The sequence below is a fragment of the Arachis duranensis genome, chromosome 4 (assembly GCF_000817695.3).
Source record: "Arachis duranensis cultivar V14167 chromosome 4, aradu.V14167.gnm2.J7QH, whole genome shotgun sequence".
In the NCBI taxonomy this organism is placed as follows: Eukaryota; Viridiplantae; Streptophyta; class Magnoliopsida; order Fabales; family Fabaceae; genus Arachis; species Arachis duranensis.
Window position 1 is genome coordinate 18361531 of NC_029775.3, and position 25040 is coordinate 18386570.

General features: G+C 34.1%; 3 protein-coding genes and 1 long non-coding RNA gene across 5 annotated transcripts; 2 read left to right on the forward strand and 2 right to left on the reverse strand.

Moving 5' to 3' along the window:
- Window positions 1-2471: 2471 nt before the first annotated feature.
- Window positions 2472-3008, forward strand: LOC107483610 (uncharacterized). The gene has a single exon (XM_016104226.1). It carries the CDS (start codon window positions 2472-2474, stop codon window positions 3006-3008), a length of 537 nt encoding a protein of 178 aa, XP_015959712.1.
- Window positions 3009-11244: 8236 nt separating this feature from the next.
- Window positions 11245-15612, forward strand: LOC107483636 (mitochondrial thiamine diphosphate carrier 2). 2 transcript variants are annotated; one of them, XM_016104249.3, is made up of 8 exons: window positions 11245-11570; window positions 11710-11864; window positions 12944-13060; window positions 13360-13471; window positions 13784-13911; window positions 14121-14273; window positions 14921-15099; window positions 15266-15387. In XM_016104249.3, the coding sequence occupies exons 2-7, from the start codon at window positions 11736-11738 to the stop codon at window positions 15077-15079; spliced, it is 798 nt and encodes a 265-aa protein (XP_015959735.1). In that variant the 5' UTR covers window positions 11245-11570; window positions 11710-11735; the 3' UTR covers window positions 15080-15099; window positions 15266-15387. The 2 variants fall into 2 exon arrangements, with proteins under 2 accessions (XP_015959735.1, XP_015959734.1); XM_016104248.3 differs by having other exon boundaries at window positions 11248-11570; window positions 14921-15061; window positions 15266-15612.
- Window positions 15613-15764: 152 nt separating this feature from the next.
- On the reverse strand, window positions 15765-17147 carry LOC107483637 (uncharacterized). The gene is made up of 2 exons (XM_016104251.3): window positions 16668-17147; window positions 15765-16334 (listed from the first exon to the last, which is right to left on the reverse strand). Exons 1-2 carry the CDS (start codon window positions 16773-16775, stop codon window positions 16119-16121), a joined length of 324 nt encoding a protein of 107 aa, XP_015959737.1. The 5' UTR covers window positions 16776-17147; the 3' UTR covers window positions 15765-16118.
- Window positions 17148-20911: 3764 nt separating this feature from the next.
- On the reverse strand, window positions 20912-22757 carry LOC107483633 (uncharacterized). Its single transcript, XR_002373682.2, has 2 exons — window positions 22559-22757; window positions 20912-21066 (listed from the first exon to the last, which is right to left on the reverse strand). It is a non-coding gene; the product is annotated as an uncharacterized LOC107483633 (long non-coding RNA).
- Between the last annotated feature and the right edge of the window lie 2283 nt (window positions 22758-25040).

A 25040-nucleotide genomic window follows, 5' to 3' on the forward strand; every position in this document is an offset into this window, starting at 1 on the left:
GCTGAAAAGGACTGCAGATGCTATTGGATTCTGACCTCCCTGCACTCGAAGTGGATTTTCTGGAGCTATAGAAGCTCAATTGGTGCGCTCTTAACGGCGTTAAAAAGTAGACATCCTGGGCTTTCCAGCAATATATAATAGTCCATACTTTGCCCGAGATTTGATGGCCCAAATCGGCGTTCCAAATCAGCTCAAAACTGCCCGGCGTTAAACGCCGGAACTGGCACAAAAGCTGGCGTTTAACTCCAAGAAGAGTCTCTACACGAAAATGCTTCAATGCTCAGCCCAAGCACACACCAAGTGGGCCCGGAAGTGGATTTTTATGTCATTCACTCATCTTTGTAAACCTTAGGCTACTAGTTCCTTATAAATAAGACCTTTTGCTATTGTATTTTCATCTTGGTAGCTATCTTTATTCTTATGCTATCTTAGATCATTGGGAGGCTGGCCATTCGGCCATGCCTGAACCTTGTTCTTATATATTTTCAATGGTGGAGTTTCTACACACCATAGATTAAGGTGTGGAGCTCTGCTGTACCTCGAGTATTAATGCAATTACTATTGTTCTTCTATTCAATTCGGCTCATTCTTGTTCTAAGATATTCATTTGCACCCAAGAACATGATGAATGTGATGATTATGTGACACTCATCATCATTCTCACTTATGAACGAGTGCCTGACAACCACTTCTGTTCTACAAGCAAACAAGGTTTGAATGTTTATCTCTTGGATTTCTTAATCGGAATCTTCGTGGTATAGGCTAGAACTGATGGCGGCATTCAAGAGAATCCGGAAGGTCTAAACCTTGTCTGTGGTCAAGAATCATCATACTTAACTAGGAGAATCAATGACATTATCTGGATTCTGAGTTCCTAAAGAAGCCAATCATTCTGAATTTCAAAGGATAGAGTGGGATGCCAAAACTGTTCAGAGGCAAAAAGCTAAAAGCCCCGCTCATCTAATTAATACTGATCTTCATAGATGTTTTTGGAATTCATTGTATATTCTCTTCTTTTTATCTTATTTGATTTTCAGTTGCTTGAGGACAAGCAACAATTTAAGTTTGGTGTTGTGATGAGCGGATAATTTATACGCTTTTTGGCAGCTTGCTTCATACCAACAATCTCTGTGGGATCGACCCTTACTCGCGTAAGGTTTATTACTTGGACGATCCAGTACACTTGCTGGTTAATTGTGCGAAATTGTGATAAAGAGTTGACATTACAATTGTGCGTACCATGTTGATAGCGCCATTGATGATCACAATTTCGCCCACCACTCCCCCAAATTGGACTTCACCTTTGAGTTAATGTGTGATGCAAGTGATTTTGCAATAGGAGTAGTTTTGGAGCAAAGACAAGAGAAGCTATTGCATGTAATATATTATGCAAGCGTGTTCTTAATGATGCCCAAAAGAATTATACCATAACAGAGAAAGAACTTCTAGCTGTGATTTTTGCATTTGATAAGTTTAGGTCCTATTTAATTGGTTCAAAAATAATTGTCTACACTGATCACTATACTCTTAGGTATCTTTTGACCAAGCAAGATGCTAACCAAGGTTGATTAGATTAATGCTCCTATTTCAAGAATTTGATATTGAAATTAGAGACCGAAAGAGTTTTGAAAATCAAGTAGCTGACCATCTTTCTAGACTTAAACCAGTGGAATCTCAAGCTCATCAAATCCCCTTAAATGAAGGATTTCCTGATGAGAAACTCTTTGTAATACACAATACACCTTGGTTTGTAGACATAGTAAATTATAAGGCTGGGAGGATCATTCCAAAGGAGTTCACTAAGCAACAAGCAAAGAAGTTACATCATGATGTTAAATACTTCTTATGGGATGTTCCTTACTTGTTCAAGAGGGGTTCAGATGGCATAATCCAGATATGCATCTCAGATGAAGAGACTAAAGAAGTTTTCTGACATTACCATGGTTCTGAATATGTGGACATTTTGGTGGAGAAAGGACTGCAACAATGGTCCTCCAATGTGATTTTTATTGTCCCATACTTTTCAAAGATACTAGAAAATTTGTGAAAAATTGTGACTAATGCCAAAGAGTTGGGAGTTTGCCCAAAAAGAATAAAATGCCATAAAATTCTATTCTGAAAGTGGAGTTGTTTGATGTGTGGGGAATAGATTTTATGGGACCATTCCCTTCCTCTTACTCCAATAATTATATCTTAGTGATTGTTAATTATGTTTCTAAGTGGGTAGAGGCCGTACCTTTGCCTACCATTGATGCTAAAGTGGTGTTTAGCTTCCTCAAGAAGTATATATTCAGTAGGTTTGGTATTCCAAGAACCTTGATTAGTGATAGAGGTAGCCACTTTTGTAAAAAACAATTGGACACACTTCTCCAAAGATATGAAGTCAAGCATAAGGTGGCCACCCCTACCATCCTCAAACTAGTGGCCAAGTGAAGATCTCAAATAGAGAACTCAAGAGAATCCTTAAGAAGATGGTGAGAGTTTCAAGGAAAGAATGGGCGAAGAAGATTGATGACGCTCTCTGTGCTTTCAAAACGGCATTCAAAATATCCATTGGGATTCCACCTTATCAACTTGTATATGGCAAGGCTTGTTACTTGCTAGTGGAACTGGAGCATATAACATATTGGACAATAAAGTTTCTTAACTTTGATACAAAGACTGTGGGAGAAAAGAGGTTGCTTCAACTAAATGAGCTTGATGAGTTTAGAGTGAAGGCTTATAAAAATGCTAAGCTTTACAAGAAAAAGACCAAAATGTGGCATGACAAGAGGATCTCCACAAGAACATTTGATCCTAGACAAATGGTGCTTCTTTTCAATTCAAGGTTAAAGCTCTTCCTAGGAAAGTTGAAGTCTAGATGGTCTGGGCCTTTCACTATCATCAAAGTGTCACCATATTGTCATATTGAGGTTATGGAAGAGAATTCTGGGAGGAAATTCACTGTCAATGGCCAGAGATTGAAGCAATACCTTAGAGGCGATATAGATCGTCAAAGAACCACTTAAATCCTCACTTGAAGAAGCTACACCGTTAAGCTAGTGATATTAAAGAAGCGTTTAATGGGAGGCAACCCATCATTTAGTAATTTCTGTTCTAGCTCTTTTCATTTAGCATTTAATTATTTTTTGTTTTAGTATGTATGCATTGTATGGAGTAAGTTTGGTGTTCTCCCACCAAGATTAATCGAATTTCACTCGATTGGATACTTGGCCTAGCTCTATAGTGAATGTGCCACATTAAATTTGGTATTACTACACTAAGTTTGGTGTTGGCACATTTCATTTATGCAAGGCGCATTCATTAGCTGCACCACATTTTTTCCATGCAATCACAATAGTTAAGTTATTCCTTTAGGAAGTTTTTAATGCATTTTATGCATGGCATCTTATCTTCCATATTTCTTCAACTATTTTTATATTCAATTTAAGTATTTTTCATATGCAATTGTTGCAAAAGAGGATGGGTTATGCAATACCCTCCCCTGCATGCATGCATCGCTTATTTCATTCCTTAGGTGCACCTAACTCTTGACTCACTTCATGCCACATTACTAGCTCTATATTGCATTCCTCATGCATCACATGCATTGATAATTAATCTACCAAGAACATATGCATTAGTCCTTCATTGTCATCATACAACTACATGCATAGGTTCTCTTCCATTAATACCTCTTTGACTGTGCCAATCACTCACCATCACTTCATACTTATACATTTTATCCTAAAGCCTCCATCCATTTATACACTTTGTCCTTTAGCCTTCTCACATATATACACCACTCACTATCATCGAAAACCACAACCAATAATATTCTCTTATACACTCTTATATCATCTTACACTCCTTATAAAGATCTTCGATTACAACCCATACATGCACACCATTAGATCTCCACTCTCATCCCTTACCACACGATCCACACTACTATTTTTCTTATAAATTCATGCAACTCACACTCTTCATTCCTCACTCATTCTCTACTTCTTTTACCAATCGAAACATCACCAAACTTCTCTCTCTTTTCTTTATTTCATATCATTTTTCACCTTCACAAGCTATCCTTCTTCCCCACCTCACCCTCTCTTCGTTCCTCCCTTCCCTTCTTACACTCATATTCTTGCTTGAGGACAAGGAACTTTCTAAGTTTGATGTTGTGGTTCTACTTCATTCATATTTATTCATTCCATGGTTCCCAAATCCGATGCATCCTCATTAAAGAAAAGAAAGGGCAAGGCACCTGCTAAATCTCAACATGAAGAGAAAAGGTTTCTCTCTCCCTTCCATGAACATCAATTCTATGGGTGGACATCCATAAAATAGTAATATCTGATGTGAGATTTGAGATAGAAAGAGTGATCTATACAGGCATCTGCAGACAAATTCAAAGGCAAAAGTGGACAACTCTGTGTAACCCACCTAATAAAGTGGGACTCTTGCTAGTCCAAGAGTTCTATGCAAACCCTGCAATGGATGGACAACTAGAATCCTCTTATATGAGCTATGTAAGAGGTAAACCTGTGGACTTTGGACCCAATGCGATATGAAGAGTTTTAAAACTGGGAGATCCATCTTCTTCTTCTTTTTCTATAATGAGTTGTGAGCAGAGACTAAGTAACTATCCAAGGTACGATGATATCATAAATGATATTTGCATATTGGGACCCAAACCAATTGAAAAGAAGTTATCTTGTTCTGGCAGCAAGAGCTTAGTTTGAGTTTGTGAGGAGGTTCATTATCCTTTCTTCTAACAACTCTAAAGTGGCTAAAGAAAGAGCCATTGTAATCAACTATATCATGACCAAAGAGGAGGTGAGTGTAGAGGAAATAATTTTCCCTCCAACGCATGGTTGAAAGTGTATTAAAGAAAGTAAAACTTAGATCCCCAAACCTCATTCATAGACTCTATGAAGAAGCAGGGGTTGAGCTTGATGAAGATGTGTTCAATCAGATTGGATCACCCAATTACACACAAATGAAAAGAGTGATGCTCATCCCACGTATGCAAAGGCCAAGGCTACTAAGAAGGGAAGCTCAACAACTGCCTCCACCGCAACTAACTCAAGAAGCAGAATCCTCTATCCCTCAAGTCTTATCGCTACCACCTCCTAAATATTGGCAACAACTGACCATATCACTTGAGCAACTTAGGATGGAACAATTGAACCAAGGGAGACTCATCAATCATATCATACATGAACAAGAAAATCAATGGGATATACTCGAAAATTTCAAGCAAGTCATGGAGTGCAAAGTGAACTACCTAGCTATGTATGGAAATACAAGTATCTAATCTAGCAATGGCACCATATCCAAAGGTTGGTGATTGAATTCATAATTAACTCTTTCATGAGAATGTCAACATCAATTAGCAATCTCTTGACCCACAACAAGAGATGTGGAAAGCCAGAGAACCACACCAAGGTAATGATGATGAGGATGATGAAGATGATTAAGATGAAGATGATGATGAGAAAGATGATAGAGATGATAGCAATAACAATTAAGGTGGTTGAGTTCTATTCTATTTGCTATATGTGCTTCTTTCCTTTTAATTGTTTGCATGTATGTTATTTTATTTGTCTTATCTAATGCATTTGTGATTTCTTTCCTTCAATTACTTATTATGTCTTGTTTATTACCACTCATCAATGTAATTGTGCTTATTACATAAAGCAAGCAAAGATCATGTACCAAGAATGAAATAAAAAGAAAAAGGGGTTGAACAAAAAGAGCATGACTATTTGAGTTTGGAAGGTCAAACTAACTCAGAATGTTCAACACAAACTGAGCAAAATTGCTTGAGGCTTTAATCTAGAGGACTATTATAGAATCCTTACAATTGACAAAGCCTTGAAGAAGCAAAATATATTGAATAACACTTAATAAAAAAGAGGTTAAAAGAGAAGCCAAAGGCTCTGAGTACCACTAACTGGAATGTTGAAAAGAAACATAAGCTCAAAGAGCCTCCTAGTCAAGTGCTTGTAGTGTTTATGTATTAAGCAAAGTTTGAAATAAAGCATTTAGAAATCACAGCTACACTCAAGATGTAAAGCATCCCCAAGAAAGAGAAGTCCAAGGTTCTGAGCACCACTGATTAAGGAAAGTAAAAGAAATATAAGCTCAAAGAGCCTCTCAGTCAAGTGTTTATGGGGCTTATGTATCAAGCAAAGCTTGAAAACAAAGCATTTAGATTCAAAGCTAAGCTCAAGGTACAAAGCATCCCATAAAAAAAATAAGCTGTGAAAGAAAAGGAAATAAGCTTGCTTCAAGGTAGTGCCTCAAGGAGGGGTTCCATAATATAATCAGGATAGATGCCTTGAAAGATTTTAACCATTTGGGTTGAATTGTGAATAAGTGAAAAGGCTAACCAAAACCATTTGAATTGCTACCATTCACCCTTGAATTTTAAGCTTGAACTCTTTAATGTTAAATTCATGACTCTTTGTTTGTTTGAGAACAAGCAAAATCTCAAGTTTGGTGTTGTGATGCATGAGCATTTTAAGTACTTTTCTTGGGTATTTTTTATAAAGAATTGATAACTTTTGCTTGATAATTATGTGCTTTTATACATTATTCAATTGGTACTTTAAGTGCTTTGATTTCTTGATAATTGTAGGTGAATGATAACAAAAGGGAAGCAAAGCATGAACAAAGAGAGCCAACAAGGAAAGCACCCTCCAAAAGGCAAAGGAGCTGGCGTGCAACACGTCAAATGGAAGGTGTGCCACACGCCAATCTAAAGGCATAGCACGCTAGGCCAAACTTAGGCCCCAAACTTCACAAATCTTTGGCGTGCAACACGCCAAGACAAGGGCATGCCACACGCCCAAGTGGAGTTCCCAGGATTCAAGCATTGGAGGTGGTGTGCAACACGCCAGGACAGGGGCATGCCACATGCCAAGATGAGCTCTCATTGATTCAAGATTTGAGGTAGTATGCAACACGCTAGCAAGAGGGCATGCCACACGCCGAAAGAAGAACCAAGGGAGAAGGTGGCATACCACATGCCATTGCAAGGGCATTGCATGTTTAACTAACTTTTCAGAGGCTCAATACAAGGCAGTTCAAGCAAGAAAGTGGTCGTGCAACACGTGAAGGTTGGGAATGCTACATGCCCAAGGAAGGGCTCCCAGGCCAAGAAAGGAAGTGAGCATGCAACACACCAAGGCTAGGGCATGCCACACACCCAGGGATGGACCTCAAGGATGAAGCAATTTATGGCGTGCCACACGCCAGTCAACAAGGGTGTGACATTTCTACACACCTTCGAAGCCTCATCCAATGTTAAAAATTGGCGTGCAACATGTCAAGAAGTGGGCGTGCCACACGCTACAGATGGTTACTCCCAGGGACTTGAAGAAATTGGCGTGCAACATGTCAAGGAGCGGGTGTGCCATACGCCCAAGGAGCTGCTTCCTAGGGGCTTGAAAAGATTGGCGTGCAACACTTCAATGGGTGGGGTGCCACACGCCCAAGGCCCAAGAATCCACAAGCACTTTAAGTATCACCCAAGCCTACATTGCATGCAAAAAGATTGAATCACTAAGTTTTGGACCTAAATCACAATGAGAACTGAAGATTAATTGTGAAAGATTTGATTTGATTCTATTTTAATGAAATTTGAATTTTAGGTTTTGTTTTAGGTTTAGTATAAAATAAAGGCTTCTAAAAAACTTGGACAGGACCTTTTGGCCATTTTTTAGATATTGTTTTTTGTTTTGAAGCTTAATACGAGTAATCTCCTTGGTTAAGGTTAAGAGCTCTGTTGATTCTAATGACTAATGTTATAGCTTTTCTACTTTTGATTAATGCATTGATAATTTCTCAAGAAAGAGTCTTTCGTTCTTCATCATAAGGGTTTGAATCTATTGAAAAATAGTTCTAATCTTAAATAAATTCTAATGATCATATTGGAAAACTTAGTTTTTGGAATTAAGCTTGAAAACTCTTTCTCACAATTCTTTAAGTTTTTGAAACTAGACTTGATAAGTGATATCGAATCAATTAGGGTCAACTCTTGTGAATTGTGTGGTTTATAAATCAATGAACGTACTTCACCTCTTTTCATAATCAATTAATCAAAAAATTGGTAGTTTATTAAGTTAAGAGAAATTAAATTATCAAGGGATTGGGATTTGATTACTAATGATTTGCCATAGATACATCTTGCATGATTAAAGTAGAGAGTGAAAAGCATTCTTCCTGAAGTTCAACATCTCTGAAACGTTAACTCTTTTAATCATATTACTCTCTCAATCATTTATTGTTTACTGTATTTTATTTACTGTTTTTATGTTAAGGAATTCTAAAACCCTAAATTTTGATTGTCTGACTAGATTAATCAATTGACCGTTGTTTTCTTAGTCCGTTAATCCTTGTAGGAACAATAACCCACTCCTGTAGTATTACTTGATACGAATTGGTGCACTTACCGATAGTAGTTTCCGAAAATCCGCATCAAAATGTCACCATATACTATTTCTAAAGGTGCAAAAACATTAAAAGAATCAATAAAGAAGGGAAGGAGATGCATTTTAGCATTGCAACAAAATTCACATACATTGGAAGGAACAATTTTAGAAGAAGAATTCACATTGTATTTATTCATTACATTGAGAATAGTCTTGGATGCACAATGTCCAAGTCTGTGATGCTAGTGTGTGTAAGAGTCAATTTTCGCTATTAAGTCCCTAGGAACAAGATTGCTAGAGTTGGAATCAAAGAAATAAAAATTGCTATTTTTATCAGAAATAGGAGTAAGATTATAACAGGTAGAATTAGAAGATGTCACAGCCACACAATCAAAAACATAAATGCCTTGCTTAGGTGTGCCCCAAAGAAGCATTTTCTGAGTTTCCCAAAATTTTATAAGACAAGCATCATCATGAAATTCAAAGTAGCAATGATTATCAGCAGTAAATTTTTTAATACTCACAAGATTATATGTGATTTTAGGAGAGAGAAATAGTTTATCTAATAAGAAAGCTTTTTATGTATCAGGCTAACTAAAAATAATTTTTCATAATGTGAAATTCTACTACCTTTGCCATTACCTAGCAAGATTTGATTTGATCCATTATATGCAGATGATGTAAGCATATGATGTGCATCACCAGTGATATGGTGGTTTGCACTAGTATCTGGCAACCAAGAAGAATCAGTGAGAGTGGATGGAGTAGCCAAATATGCTCGAGGTGTATGAAAGATTGATGGAGGAGGTTAAGGTTGTCATGTTGTTGATGAGTTAAATACAAGAGGAGTATGTTGACAAGAAGAATCAAAGTGATGAAAGCATGTCATAGTTGTGTGGCCAAATCTTTAGCAAACTTGACATTGAGGTCTAGCATCTATATTCGAGAACCTACCTTCTCTACCAAAGAATCTTTCACTGCGTCCATTCCACCAAAGGAGTTCTTGCAAGTTCCTCTACCAAATTGTGATGGAGCTTGAACATAATTTGCATGTATAGCCATTAGTCCCTAATTTTATTTTTTAGACTCTTTCTATGTGCAAGTAATATAGTAATATACCTTCAATCTCAATCAAAGACAATGAATCATATTTAGGCATGATGGAAGAAATATACATGGCATACTCTTCTGTTAAATCATCTATAATTACAGCGAATCTTTTTTCAGATATTCAGCTGCTTCGATACCTTGTTTGCGAATAAGTTTGAGTTGTGCTTTAAGTTGTTGTACCCGAATCTTGGAAATCTTTGTAAAATATTCTTGAATTATTGCCCAAGCTTGATGTATATACTCACAATCAAGTATTTGATTCTTGAATGATAGATTTATAAAATTAAAAATTCATATCATTAAGTTGTGATCTTTAACCTTCCAATCAGTAAAAAAGTAGATTCAATACCTGCAGTTCGTGCAGCATCATTCTCAAATTGTGATGGAATTTTTGAGGAATCAAGATGATTACCAAGTTTGTTGGCATGAATGACGTGAAATGCAAGCTTCTGCGATGTTCTATGATTGTCATCATTGAGCTTGTCAATGACGGGTACAGAAAGAGAGGTGGTGAAGGTAGAGGATGAAAAAGAAATGATAATTGATAGATGTCATGGATCTTTTTCCTAAACTCTGACTACCATGATGAAGTTTGAATGAGATAGAGAAGAATAATTTGAGATAAAATTTTGTATTGCATGAATTGTTATTAGTGTGTCTATCATAATCAAAATTGCAACATTTATGCTCATGTACTAATGCATTAGGCAAAGTTAATTACACAAGAATAGATTACAATTTTATAAAAAAGAGAAACAACTTAACTAACTAACTGATTTTCTCTCTCTTTATCTAATTCAACATGATCATTAACAAATATTAATTTCTATTTTTTTAATCTTGCACAAAGTATTTATCCTTAATAACAAAAGGCATATAATATTTAACAAAAAAAAGCATATAATTTATCATAAAAGAAAACTATTTTCTGAAAATGCATACAAGTTATCTAAATCTCTTATTAGTTATCACCATATCTCTCTACGTAGCTTTATAAGGAAGTGGTTACTTTAACAAAAATGTTTTTATATAAAGATAATATTATAAATTGTTAAATAATTTAAATGTAATGCAATATTGTCAGTAAATGTTATCATTTTTTATTAGCATTGGACTATTAATAATTTATACTTATATTTACAGAAATTTTATATCCAAAAAGCATATAATTTTGACTTATATTTACTAAAATTTTACACATATAAATTAATACAGTTTGCACATAATTTACATCTATAAATTATATTTACTAAAGATAATTTAGTATTTGTATTAATCAAATATTGACAAAAAATACTAAAAATTATTAATCTTTAAAAATTTTTCATAATTTAAAATATTTGACTAAATATATTTAACTGCATTATCTAACTATTTGTTATATCATTTTCATATAAAAATATTTTCATAAAAATATCACTACAATTTGTGCTGATGTATAAGTATACTAAATTATTAATTTATTTTGAGAAAATTTTAACCTTTATTATATTTTAAACTTAGTAGATTATTTATTCTGACCAAAATAGGGATTGTCTGTGTGCATAACAGGATGACTTTTGAATTTTGATTTTGACTAGTTTTAACAAATTTTTTTTTTAATCTTCTTTTTTGGGTTTTGAGTTTTGACGCGTGATAAATTCTCTTGTTTAAACTTTAAAGTCTCTCTTGTTTTTCATGCAAGTATATTATTTTAAATTTTAGTTAGAAAAAAAAAACAGAAAAAAAGAAAAGGAGAAGATTGCAAAGTAGGAAAGAATCTTGACCCGTACCAAACAGCAAAAAGAAGAACAACTAAAAGCTTGACTTCATCCCCAGAATCACTCTCTCCATCACAACTCAACTCAACCCATAATTTATTTATTTTTTTAGTTATTACAACAAATAAATTAGTTTCTTTCTTCCTTGGACTCTTCTAAATTCCTTCAAACAAATCTCTTAGACAGTCTTCAATTCAATTCAACCAATCAAATACCGTTTTTCTTTCTCTCTCTAAATGCCTGCGTCCTTCTCCATTGCCTCCTTCCCCGTCCTCGATTGTCGGTGAGTTCCCCCCCAAAACGTTGCCGTTTTTACCCAATTAAGAAAGAAACCCTAATTTTCTCAATCCATGTCCTCGATTTTTTTATTTTTATTTTGTCAATGGGTCAAAAGAATGAACTGTTTTGTCGATTTGTTGTAGGTGGTAGTTGGAAAAGGGAAGAGAGTATGGCAATGGAGGAGGAAGAGCCGAGCCAGCTGAAGAGAGCGTTGATTGATTCCTCTGCTGGAGCTATTTCTGGTGCTATATCAAGAACAGTTACCTCTCCCCTTGATGTTATTAAGATTAGGTTCCAGGTCAACTCTTTTTCTTATCATGATCATTTTTTTTTGTCATATTCATACTTGTGTTTTATGCTGCATTTACAAAAGTAATCATAAGAAGATTATTGCTAATTTTGTATGATATATAGAGGGGTATGAAATAGTGGATAGAGTAATTAATAAGCAAGGGGAAGTACAAAAACCGGTACATTGAGAATTCAAACACTATTAAAACTTGCTTCTTCTAGGTTCTAGAACTATTGAGTATTGAAGATGGTGTCTCATATGCAGTTTGGTAAGAGCTGCTGAAACTTCACTAAATAGAGACAGAATGGAACTTGGGGACAAACATTAGCCTGGCAATTTTTTTATATAGTTATTTTTTTAAAAAAATATTTTAGGGAGATGTATACTGCTTGGCAAAGACTCATGTCACTGTCAAAATTTTGCTGGAAACCAGTTTTTGATTTTGTAACTAATGAATAGCATATGGCAGAGAATCAATTTCCAGGGTGTGCCATTATATCATTTATGTCACAATGGGCTTTGTTTTGGTAATCTGTTCCACTTTTACTTTGATGTGATGCGGCTCACCTAAAGTTTAACTGGTTGGAATTTGGAAAGAGTATGGCTAAATGACTATGTAGTTCTTGTTGCAATCATGGGTGTGATATATACAATCTGGTGTGAAATGTATGGAGTATAATTTGCTTTGTTGTTGCTTGATTATAGATGTGTGGTTGGAAATTGAAAATATGGCTTCATGTCGTTATTTTCCTTTCATCATACCCTCAGCAAACAAAAAATGGTCTATTGACCATTTAGAGAATTATATTCATTCATGGCCATCAAAAAATTTCCAATTACTTAGTTAATGTACCATGGATTTCTCAGCGGTTGCCATTATTGTTCTTAAAAAATCATGTGACGTTAGGATAATTGCGTTAACATGGGGTTTGGCATGTTTCAGTGTGATTTGTATCTATGCACTATGTAATGTTTTTAACTTTTATGAGATATAGGATTCTGGAGAGTCATGGCTATTCATTATCTCCTGCTCCGTTATCATATCAAGTATTGAGCTGAAGAATGCTTTTCCCATTTATTTTCAGGTTCAACTCGAGCCCACATCTTCATGGGCTTTACTACGCAAGGAAATTTCTGCACCATCAAAATATACTGGCATGCTTCAAGCAAGCAAAGATATCTTTAGAGAAGAAGGCATACGGGTAAAATAACTAAGCTTTTATAATATCGAGAGGAAGAGCTTTACTGTAACAAGGTTGCTGCCTTGTGGCCTATAAGTCATGGGTTGGAGTAATAGAATAGTTTGTCCATTAGTGGGGGTTAAGAATACACACTTATATTCTCCCCATATCACATTAGGTAGGAACCTTAAGCACTAGGCTACCCTTTCCCGATAATGCTTATTCTTAAAGTAGTTTCCTAGAAGTTTTTTGCCAACCATTTTTCGATGGAAAAAATGTGTAATTGTGTATTATCATTTTTTGTGTGCAACATGTTACAGGGTTTTTGGCGGGGCAATGTACCAGCTTTGCTCATGGTTATGCCATATACATCCATACAGTTCACAGTTTTGCACAAGTTAAAATCTTTTGCCTCTGGTTCTTCCAAATCAGGTATTCAGTTTTGTTTTCAACTGTTATTTCTTAGCCCAACATATTAGCCTGATGAGCAGTGTGAACCTATCTCCTAGATTTCTCACATTATTATCGATAATTTTTGAAAATGTAGGTCCGCATATTTTACCATAATGTCAAACTTCATTTGCTGAATTATTTTTGCAAGTCACTTTAGGGTAGGATGCTTTCTGTAGCATAAACTATATATATGCAGACCAAAACCTGCGTCCCTGTGCAGTTTATAAATAATTATCATAAATTTCCTGTTGTAGGTGTATGTTGCTCATTGCTTGCTTTCTGTTTCTGCAGAGAATCACATTAATTTGAGCCCTTATCTATCCTATGTGAGTGGGGCATTAGCTGGGTGTACAGCTACTGTAGGATCATATCCTTTTGATCTCCTTCGAACCATATTAGCTTCTCAAGGTGAACCGAAGGTATCAACATTATTAAATGAGGATTTGAAATAAATTAATGTAATGTAATTTTGTGTTTCACCCTGCAGAGGTCAGAAAAACAGAAGAATTGAAAAGACTGAGCTCCTGGTCTTTGACAATAGAATTTTTAACCTTTTGAATGCATATAATGACGTTATTCGTGATTTGAGTTAATAACTATGCTATGCTAATGTTTTCCCATCATCTAGGTTTATCCAAACATGAGGTCAGCATTCGTTGACATTGTTAAGACTCGTGGTTTCTCTGGCTTGTATGCCGGACTGTCACCAACGCTAGTTGAGATTATACCTTATGCAGGCCTACAATTTGGTACTTACGATACGTTTAAACGTTGGGCTATGGTAAAATTTCAGTCCTTTTTCTATTTGTTTTCTATTGACATGATTGTTCCCTGCATGCATTAAATGCCGCCGATCATGTTGAAAGTTGAAAACAGAGTAACTTAGTTTCATTTTTTTGGTTCTCTAATATTCAGCATTTTTGTCATTCTAGTATGTGTGTCTCTTCAGTGCTGTAATATTACAATCTTGGTTTAAGTGAAATGAATCTGTAAGATCTAGAATTATATGAAATGCATTGATAAGCTATTTGGAATCCTATGATGAGTTTATGCAGATATGAGGTTTACAGTTTTATGTCTCACTTTCCTAATGTCTACCTTCCACATGTTAGCACATTCCAGATATCTAGACATTTGATTCCGTCAGTTTTACATATGGAGGCCATTATAGAGCAATGCATCTAGGCATACCTTGTGTCAGGTGTATTTCAGCTTGTTTTATAACAATTGTATGGAAATAGTAGAATAAGGTATATGTTAAAATGGGACTGTACAAAGTTGGGACTGTACAAATTTGGTTTATATAGTTGTAAAATTGAATTCCTTGACATGCAGCCAATAAATGTTTTGCTTTATAAGTATTCCTTATAGTGAGAGATTCTTTGATATCTCCTCATTTGTAATTGTCATATTATGTGAAAATTGTAGGCATGGAACCACACTCAATACTCAAATGCTATTGGAGAAGATAGCCTATCTAGCTTTCAACTTTTCCTGTGTGGGTTGGCTGCTGGTACATGCGCTAAGCTTGTTTGTCATCCACTTGATGTAGTCAAGAAAAGATTTCAGGTAGATTTTAGAATCTGACAGACCGTCTTTCTTTCAGGGTAATTATGAATCTATTTTATTATTTCTTCCCTTCCCCTTTAGAACTAGATCCTGAGCTCATACCTACCCATAGAACGCATGCTGAATAAAGGGCTTCTCATGCCCTATCGTTATGGACGTCCATCGAGTATGTAGTTATGGATCTTCATGCTTTCTTTCCTCCAGATTGAAGGTCTGCAAAGGCATCCAAGATATGGAGCTCGTGTGGAACACCGTGCGTACAGAAACATGTTTGACGCCATGAAACGGATATCACAGGCAGAAGGTTGGGCTGGTCTGTATAAGGGGATCATCCCATCAACTGTTAAAGCTGCACCAGCTGGTGCTGTAACATTTGTAGCATATGAATTGACATCAGATTGGCTCGAGTCAATTTTGACTTGATTTTTTAACACTTAAATTGAGGGGAGAAATTTTTTGTGATTTTGTTTTCTGGGATCTCATTCTTTTGTACTCAAATAATTCCCCTTTTAATATACAAGAAGCAGGTATATGCTAATATATTTTAACTATTGATCATGTTGATAATTGAGATTTAGAGATGTACAAATAACTTCAAACCTGACTAAACATTCGTATTGTTGGCAAAAAAAAGTTTTATTTTTGGTGGGTGGGGAGGATCCTTAGGGCAGTGTTTGGTTTTTGTAATTCTTGAGACAAAGATATAAACATTAAAGACATAGACACAAATTATATGTATTGTGTTTGGTAAAATATTGAAGTATTGAACAAGACACAATAAAATTAAAAAAAGTCCATATTATCCCTATAATAAATTTTGTTTTAAAACAAAAAAATTAACCACCATTGCTGCCACTACTATCCATCATCTCCACCACTAGATTTATCATCACACATAGTTCATCACAAATCAGCCAGCAAAAATTTCACAAGAATCAACAAAAATATTTACTTTTCAAAAGAAAAAAGAAAAACGAAAGGAGAGGAGAAGGTGACTGAGGAGCAGATCTGTAAAAGGAGAAGAACCGAGGTAGAGAGAAAGGCGGCAATGGCAGACTCAGAGGAAGAGGGAGAGGCGGTCCTGGGTGCTGCGAAGGGGGGAGAGGCGACAATCGCAGATATGGACAAAGGAAGAGACGTAGCAGCGGCGGCAGATCTGGATGAAGGAGGAGATGCAGTGGCAGCAACGGTGGCAGAAAGAGTAATGATTGAGCGAGAGGTTAGTGGCGGAGGAAAGATGGAGGAGGGAGGACGGAGTATGGTGAGCATCTCTCTGGATAGAGAAAAAAAATTAGGATTTGAGATAAAATAAAATTATTATTTTAAAAATTAATAAGGGATAAAGTGTAAAAAATTGTGTCCAATTGATTGTATATGTGTCTTAACATTTTGGAGAAACATTAAATACATGTATTTTATGTGCATTTGTATACTAATGTGTCCATAAAATATGTGTTTCAACAAAGTCTCAGCTTACTCCATTAACCTTACAGATAGTGGCTTGAATAAAAGAATTGTTGTGGTACATTGGAAAATGAACAGATCAATTCCAAGTGCAAGCACTTATATTAGTACAATCCAACTACAAAAGTCAGTAACTACTCACAGCCTTGCCTTCATGCAAGAGGATGATCTGCCGTAATTGCACACTTGCAGGAACTGGCCTCTCCCCATAACTGCCAGAATCTAGCTTCGTATTCCACAATCTCGGCATGGCCCTATGTACGTTTCAACCACAAAGGCCTGCAGCAGTATTGTCAAAAGTAACCCTTGGACGACCATCTTAAGCCAAGAACAATAACAGCACATCATATCCAAATAATTATCATAGTGGCATCAATAAATCCTCACACAAAAACCAGAATTACAAGCATTATCTATGCAGCAACCACATTTGCAAATGCAAGTTAAGACTGGCAAGCTTCACAGACAAAACAATAGCTACTAAAAAGACTAAAAAATGTAATGCCATTGTAATTATGGAAATAGGTTGAGTCCAAAATCACTGCTTCCAAAGTCTCTACCCACTAACATTTTCCGTTTTCTAATCCAGCAAAATACATAAAAGAGAGAATTTATCAGCATCAAGTGGTTCTCGTTCGAGGGGTGGCTTCAGCTTCAACAATGAAGATGATGAGGTCTGAGGTGTTTGGATTCTACCAGATGCTAGACGAAATGCGACTTTATATATTTTAAATGTTTAAAAAGTTTAAATATTGCTGTAAATATTGAATTTGGCATATTATACAATATACATAAATGCTTTTTTAAAATAAATTAGTATTCTAAATATTAAAAAAATTACCGGATCTTTTAACAAGTTTCAGGAACAGACTCAGACCATGTAACTGATTTGCAAGCCTAACCTACTAAGGCTGGGTTTGGTAAAGCTTCTCATTTTGCATTTGGTAAATTAAAAAATTCTTGTGCTTGCGACTTTTAAAAGTTAGGGGTGACAAAGGATTCGATGGTCCAGAACGTTTGGACCATTAAATGGTCCCATAACAAAATATGTTTTTTAAGTTTTTTAATAACTGCTAAATAGTTCTTATTTAATTTTAATTATAAATTAGTTCTTTATATATTATTTAATTATAAAATCTATTTTTTATTTTATAAATTATTTTTTTATCATTCATGTATCATGTTTATTGAGAATAAAAAACTAAAACAATAATAAATTAGATATTCCATTCATCGTAATAAATATTTTACGATCTTAATCGATTATAATTTTATTATTGATCCAATTTCATACGTATTGAGTTAGAAAAATTGTTTTTGTTAAAAATTCAATCGATTGGATGCACAAACCAATCGATTGAAATTAGGCTTCCCAAACTTCAATCGATTGGAATTGATACACAATGGATTGAATTTTGCAACGCATGTGAGATTTTTCTTATTCAATCGATTGGTCATATTACCCAATCGATTGGTCATATTACCCAATCGATTGAAATCATCAAAGTAATCTGGGTTTAATTAATTCAATTGATTGGTTCTGTTAGCCCTCAGTAAATTATTATTTTCGAAAACCCCATTTTTAACTTTAATTCCCCAAATACGAGTTTTTTTTATGCAAAGCAAGTTCGCCGCACTATAATTTTTATAGAGTTTGCCTAACCCCGACGAACTTCACTTCAAATCCTAAAAAAATTGGCTAACTCAAGTTCTTAAATTTCACAATAAACAATGACAACCATTATCATCGTCGTACATATGAGTACACAAGAATATTGGAAAAATAATAGGTTTTTTTTTTAATTTATAATGAGAAAAAATCCTGGTTAAATATGTCTTATTCCGTGTATATGTGTGTTTCTGGAAATGATGATAATGGTTGCCATTAATATTCAAAAAATCATGCTTGTTATCGGTGTATGTTTGTGTACTCCTATGTACTCTTGTAGACGATGATAATGGCTTAAAAATTTGAGTTTTGTTGGTTTTGAAAAAAATTCGAGTGAAATTCGCCGGGTTAGACAAACTGTATAAAAGTGATAGAGTTCGGGAGGTCAGACAAAATCTATACAAAAATATAGAGTGCCGTTAACTCGCCGCCCTAAATAAAAAAAATCGTATTTGAAAAATTAAAGTTGAAAAATGGAATTTTGGAAAATGGTATTTTTTTAAATAATAAGTAAAAATGATTTTAGTGTTATAGGAAGTGTATTGGAATTTTTTTCATTGATAAATTTTGAAGATGTCAGGTATATTTACGGACATTGAGATGGATGAATAATACTATTACGATGACATTAACCAACAAAAAGAGCTAATATGTGACCAAGATATGATGGATAAATAATATGAATCTAAACAAGATTTTGGAGATGAATTTATCGAGGGAATAACAGAACCAATCGGTTGAATTAACTAAACCAGATTGCTTTGATGATTTTAATCTATTGGTAATATGATCAATCGATTGAATAAGAAAAACCCCGCATGCCTTGCAAAATTCAATCGATTAAATTTTAAAAAACCAACATTTTAGTTGCGAAACAATCAATTGAGTTATGGGAAACCTGAAATTCAATCGATTGTTTTGATAATCCAATCGATTGATTTTCAAAGAAACACGATTTCACAGTCCTGAACGTGACGAATCAAATATAAACTTTTAATCGATTGGAATGGCCACAAAATTTATTACGATCAATGGAAGATCTAATTCGCTATTGTTTTTTATTTTGATTGTTAATAAACATAATAGATGAATGATAAAATAATAATTTATAAAATAAAAAATATTTTTTATAATTAAATAAAATATATGGGATTAATTTATAATTAAAATTAGAAAATGATTATTTAGCAGTTGTTAAAAAAACTTCTATCATGTATTAGGTATGAACTTCTATCTATTTATATTATTTTTTGTGTGTTTTTTGTATTTTTAGTAGATGTTTGTTTTTCAACACAAATACACTAACTTCATGAACATTAGTCAAAATTATAATAACAACATATATATACATATGTAAATATAGATATATAATTTTACTTGAGATATGTGTCCCATTTTCTGTGATTTGTAAAAGTGAGTCGATATATATAGATGGGTAATGGACGTATCAGTACTAACATTGGATTACATTCAAATTTTATTATTGACTAATGATAACTCTATTTATATTAATATAGAGAGTAAATCAAATAAATATTTAAATTATTAGTCTCTAAAATTTGAAAAAAAAATTATTCTTTGTTATAAATATGTTTATTATAATTTTTTTATTTTTAAAAGCTATTTTACCAAACACACCATTGTAATGTTTGTGCTTATTAAAATTATTTTTAACGTGATTTTATCAAACACAAGTGCTGCCGCTTTTAAAAAATTGTTTTTAAAAGACAGTTTTCATAAGCTACTTTTAAAAAGTAAAAATTTTACCAAACTAGGTCTGTGAGACAGGGTCTAACTTTTCTCGACTTTTCGGTTTTCACCCATTGAGAAAAGAGAAGGATGCTATAAATAAAACCTGTTATTTGAAAATATTGGAAATGACTTTTTGAAACCGATAATCAATAATTTTTAATTTCTCCTTATTTTTTTTAATCAAGATCATAAATCAATTTTTTTATTTTTAAATAAATAGACTTTTATTTTTATTTTTATATTTTTAATACATGTCTCCGGAACATTAGTTATCATTTTTTTAATGCATTGCAAGGGTTGACAATTTAGTTTTTAATAATTAAAAGCAATGAATTCAGTTTTTGGTTTTGCACTTTTGACATCTGAGTATTTGACAATCAAATCAGTTCTTAAGGCAGCATATTCTAAAACTTATGTAACTAAATTTGACTATATTTTTGTGACTAACTTGGGGTTTTATTAGCATTCATCGGAAAGCTTTGTTAAATTAAATGTCAAAGAGAGTAAAGAGAGTGACATTGCTGTCTAACCATCACATTGAACTATTGTATCCAACGATTTCAAACTCCAAGGATTCACATCCAAGGAACATGCTCATGTAGATGGTTTCTGAGACAGATTACCCATCATGTATAGTACAGAAAGCTTAACTTATGACGCAAATTAAAATAATCAGGAGAATGCAAAAAAGCAAGTTGGAATCAAAGTATCAAACTCATTCTATGATGATAGTAACTTATGCTCTATGTTATTCACATGATCATGCTGTAAATAAGAACATAACTTCTCTTTGCATATTGAAAAGAATTTTACTGAACACCTCTAGAGAGTGAAAAAATAAAAGAAATAAAACGGAGAAAGCAAGCTAAGTTTCTTCAATATATATAAAATCTAGTGAGGGAACTTCAAAACTGAAAAGAAGAAATATCTTGATCTGTAGTTAATATCTTATCTGCAACTAAACATAAAAAAACAACTGATGGATGAACAACTATCCCATCAATCAAACTTTGCTCTCATTTGGTCATTGAAGAGAACCTTGAAATTTCCAACTCCACAATCATTAAGAGAACCTTTGATATCTTCACCTATCTCGTTAGCACAATGAGCTAACCTGCACCTAAAATTGAGATTTAAGAAGAACTAAGCACTAAAGATCCTTGCACGGACAAAACACTAAACACACATATTGCCCAGAATGGCAGCAACAACATAATGGTAGTGTCATCTAGGTTACAAACAAATATTTGGATACTAAAGAATCTGTAAAAAACTTATAATGCATCAGTCATTTCTAAAGCATCAGCTAGTTGATAGTTGATATACATGACAAGTGCACGGGGAATTGAAGAATGCAACAATCAGTCGTAATTTACGGAGTGACATATCTAAGTTACATACTAGGCAGTTATCATAAACATCTTTTTTTTCTCATGGTATATCTTAAGTAGTTGAGACATATCTTCTGTAAAACTTTCCACAAATCTTTTAAGGAACATGTCTTCCGGAATAAAAAACGGCAGACACAAATTGTCACTCTTGTTTCTCAATCCTTTTGCAAGTAAATACTGGAGAACAAAAGCCCTCGGAATGATCCTTCTCTCCAAATTATATCCAAAAAGCCATGGAATCTTGGCAAGAGCCAAAGGGTCCCAACCTAACTGATTGACCCAAAGTTTCATCACCTCATTAATCTTATCCTTAGATGATAGCATACATAAAGGGTTCCTCCTGAATGCTTCGGACATTGTTTCTTTAGACCAACCCCAGCTCTTCAAGACATTGACTTTTGCATCCCACAGTGATTTCGGTACAGTCTTTTTGGCTTGCAAAGCTATGGCGAACTTAACCGTTGAAGGATCAATCCCTAATTCCTTTATTTCATCCACCTGCTTCCTCAAGTCAGCAGACAAGAGCACTAAAACTCTGGTCCGCAACAAATAGCCGATAGCGGAGTCAGAGACTCCTGCATCAGCCAACAACTTGACATTTTTCACCAAGCGAGCCTCCATAAACAAACCAGGGATAGAAGCAATGCAACGGAGCGTTTTCTCATCGGATTGAAAGAAGGTTTTCAGCATTGCATAAGTAGGGATTATGTTGTTCTTGAGGCTCAAATGCAAGAATCTAGGGTTCCTAGTGGATAGCAGAACAATGTCATCGGTGGAAGCACCTTTGGAGGCCAGAAATTGAAACTTTGGCAGGATTCTTTCCGGATTGGCTGAAAGTATCTTAGGTAGCTTGGCAACAATGGCAGCGATTTGGGAATGGGAGAATCCATGGGTCTTGAAGAATGCGATTATTAAGTCTGCCTTGTGTGGGGTCTTGAAACGATGCCGTTTTGATGCGTTTAGAGCAGATTGTGGGGTGAAGCCAAGGTTATTGATGAGGTATGAAACCGTCAAAGAGTGTGATTGTGAAGTGCAGAACATGTGTGGTTGTGTTCTTCGGAATAGAACTTTTAGGTTTAGATAGATAAGGGGTTTGTAACGGTGGGAGTTAAACATGTTGGTTGATGAATGATGAATGATAACAAAGAACAACAAATAAAAACGATGGAATTATAGAAGCATAAAAGAATTCGTATGAGATTGAAGGAAGAAGCCACTTACTTGAGCAAGAAGAGAAGGGAAGGCAGTTTAGAGAGTAAAAAGCGACTTTGACGATGGCGTGGAAGCAGAAAGAGTTCCTTTGGTTGTGGCGAGAAGCCGAGAACCGATGGGATGCGAGAAGCGGGCGAGAGCGAGAGGAACGGGGGTTTTGGGAAAAATGGGAAAAATAAAAAAAAGGAAGAAACTAGACCCCATTCAATTTTATGAGGAACTCCTGCAAAGAAGAAATATTCACGAGAAAAAGTATAACTAACGAATAAGAATATTAAATAATGTGAATAATAGATATATTGAATGTTTAATTTAATAGGTATGTAGATAATTATATTTATTATTTTTAATTAGTTGTTTATTCTTTTTTATTTAGTTTATTCATATATAATTAATAATGAATAGATGTTCAATTTATTAGGTACGTAAATAATTATCCTAATCTTAGGATTTAGAGGATAATTTGAGAGTAAAGTATTTTTTACTTTATTAAGTTAATTTTAGAATTTATTGTTCACATTGTTCACAAAAATCATTATAAATATAATAAAATCTTATTTATAATTATATGTAATTCAAATTGATTAAATTCGATTTAGCTATTCTAACTGTAATCCACTCATAATAAATCAAAATTATTTGTTTTGAAGTAGATCTATGATATATGCCCATCGATTTGAGTGACTTCGACTTAGTATATATATAAGTACATAAAGAATTCGGATTTATTTGTTTTGAATTATATTTCATCAAAATGCTCCCCTAAATGCTAATTTTAAAGAAAATTTGAACCAAAAAAATCATGTGAACATGAAAGACAACTTGAATCGTATCTATCGGTTAAACGGTGTTGTCCATATTGCTTATTTCATACATGAAGAGGTTAGTGAATGAAATTTAATTTTTTTTTAAAAAAATAAATAATTGTTTGTGATGTTAAGTCCCTTAGAATTTTATTATATATGCTATTAAGATTTTTAAACTACAAAATAACAAAGTTTTGAAAATCGAACCAGTCATCAAACTGCTATTGTTATTGGTTTACTGGTTTACTGGTCTAACCAGTCTAACCAGTGGTTCAACCAGAAAAACCGTTTTAGAATAAAAATAATAAATAAATTATAAATAAACATCCTAAAATATCTTCCAAATTTAAAACGCTAGACAAAAAATCAACAACCCAATTCATATGATATTATCAAAATACAAACACAAAAGTTAAATAGTAAAAAGAAATATCTAAATATTAAATTTTGACTTTGAGGGTTAACAGGATCACTTAATACCTCAGATTCTAATTTAGAAATGTCAGGAGACAAAGGATTATCAATTTCAAAAGAATGTTGAGCTAGTTTAGTTAGAAAATATTGATCATTCTGTGGTATTGTGCTAACTGAACATGAACCTGAACCTTGAAAGATGACCTTTTCGGTTTAATCTTAGGCAGTATTGCGTTCATCTGTTGTAAGAGAGCTCTCTTAACAACAGATTCTTCTTGCTGAGCAAGCCATAAACGGAACCTAGTGTTATTTCCAAGTTGAGGTATCAACATAACAAGTAGTCATTGAATAAGAAAACATAACATATTACCAACTACCTACACACTTTGACTCTCCTTCCACTACCATCATCATCATTCATCAGTTTATTTATATATGGCATTGGCAGGTAGCTACCCTACTCATTCAGCAACAAATAGCAGCATAACAACAACAATGCCATAATAAAACAGCAGAAGCTTAACAAGTCATTAATCACAAATTCCAAATTCAAAACACTGATAAGTGATCATGATCACAGTGCCATAACAAAACAGCAGCATAACAACAACAACGGCAGCTCAACAAGTCACTAATCAGAAAATTCAAATTCAAAACACTGATCAATGATCGCAGAATCACAGTGCCATAACAAAACAGCAGCGTAACAACAACAGCAGCACAACAAGGGGAAAAGAATAATGAAAGTCACAAAAGAAATTAGCAATCCTATTCCTGTTTCATGCATTTAATTACTCATAAATAAAACTCAACTCCACCTGAATTATTAATTTAACCTTGGTCTTATCGAATCATAAATAGGAATACATTACATTGTTCTTTGTTCTAAAATTCAAGCAAAAACACTATCAGAGCCCATATCAAAATTCTGCCTACAGCATTCAACAATATTACAACAAACAAATTAGGAGCCATCAGCATCTGGTAAACCAGTAAAACATATCAGAGCCATCGAGCAATTAGAAAACACTAAAACAGAGTAACAGAGTAAGTATTACTGTATTAGGAGTTCTGGTTGATACAAATGATATAACAGAGTAAGTTTATTTTAATATACATGATTTAAGTATTTAACAGAGTAAGTGAGTAACAAAGCAATAGAAGTCAGAACCATACATACAAATTTGTAAAATTTTCACCATTAGCAACCAGCAAATCCAAGACAGTACCACACTTCAAAGTTTAAACCAAGACTGAAGACCGAAGAAGAA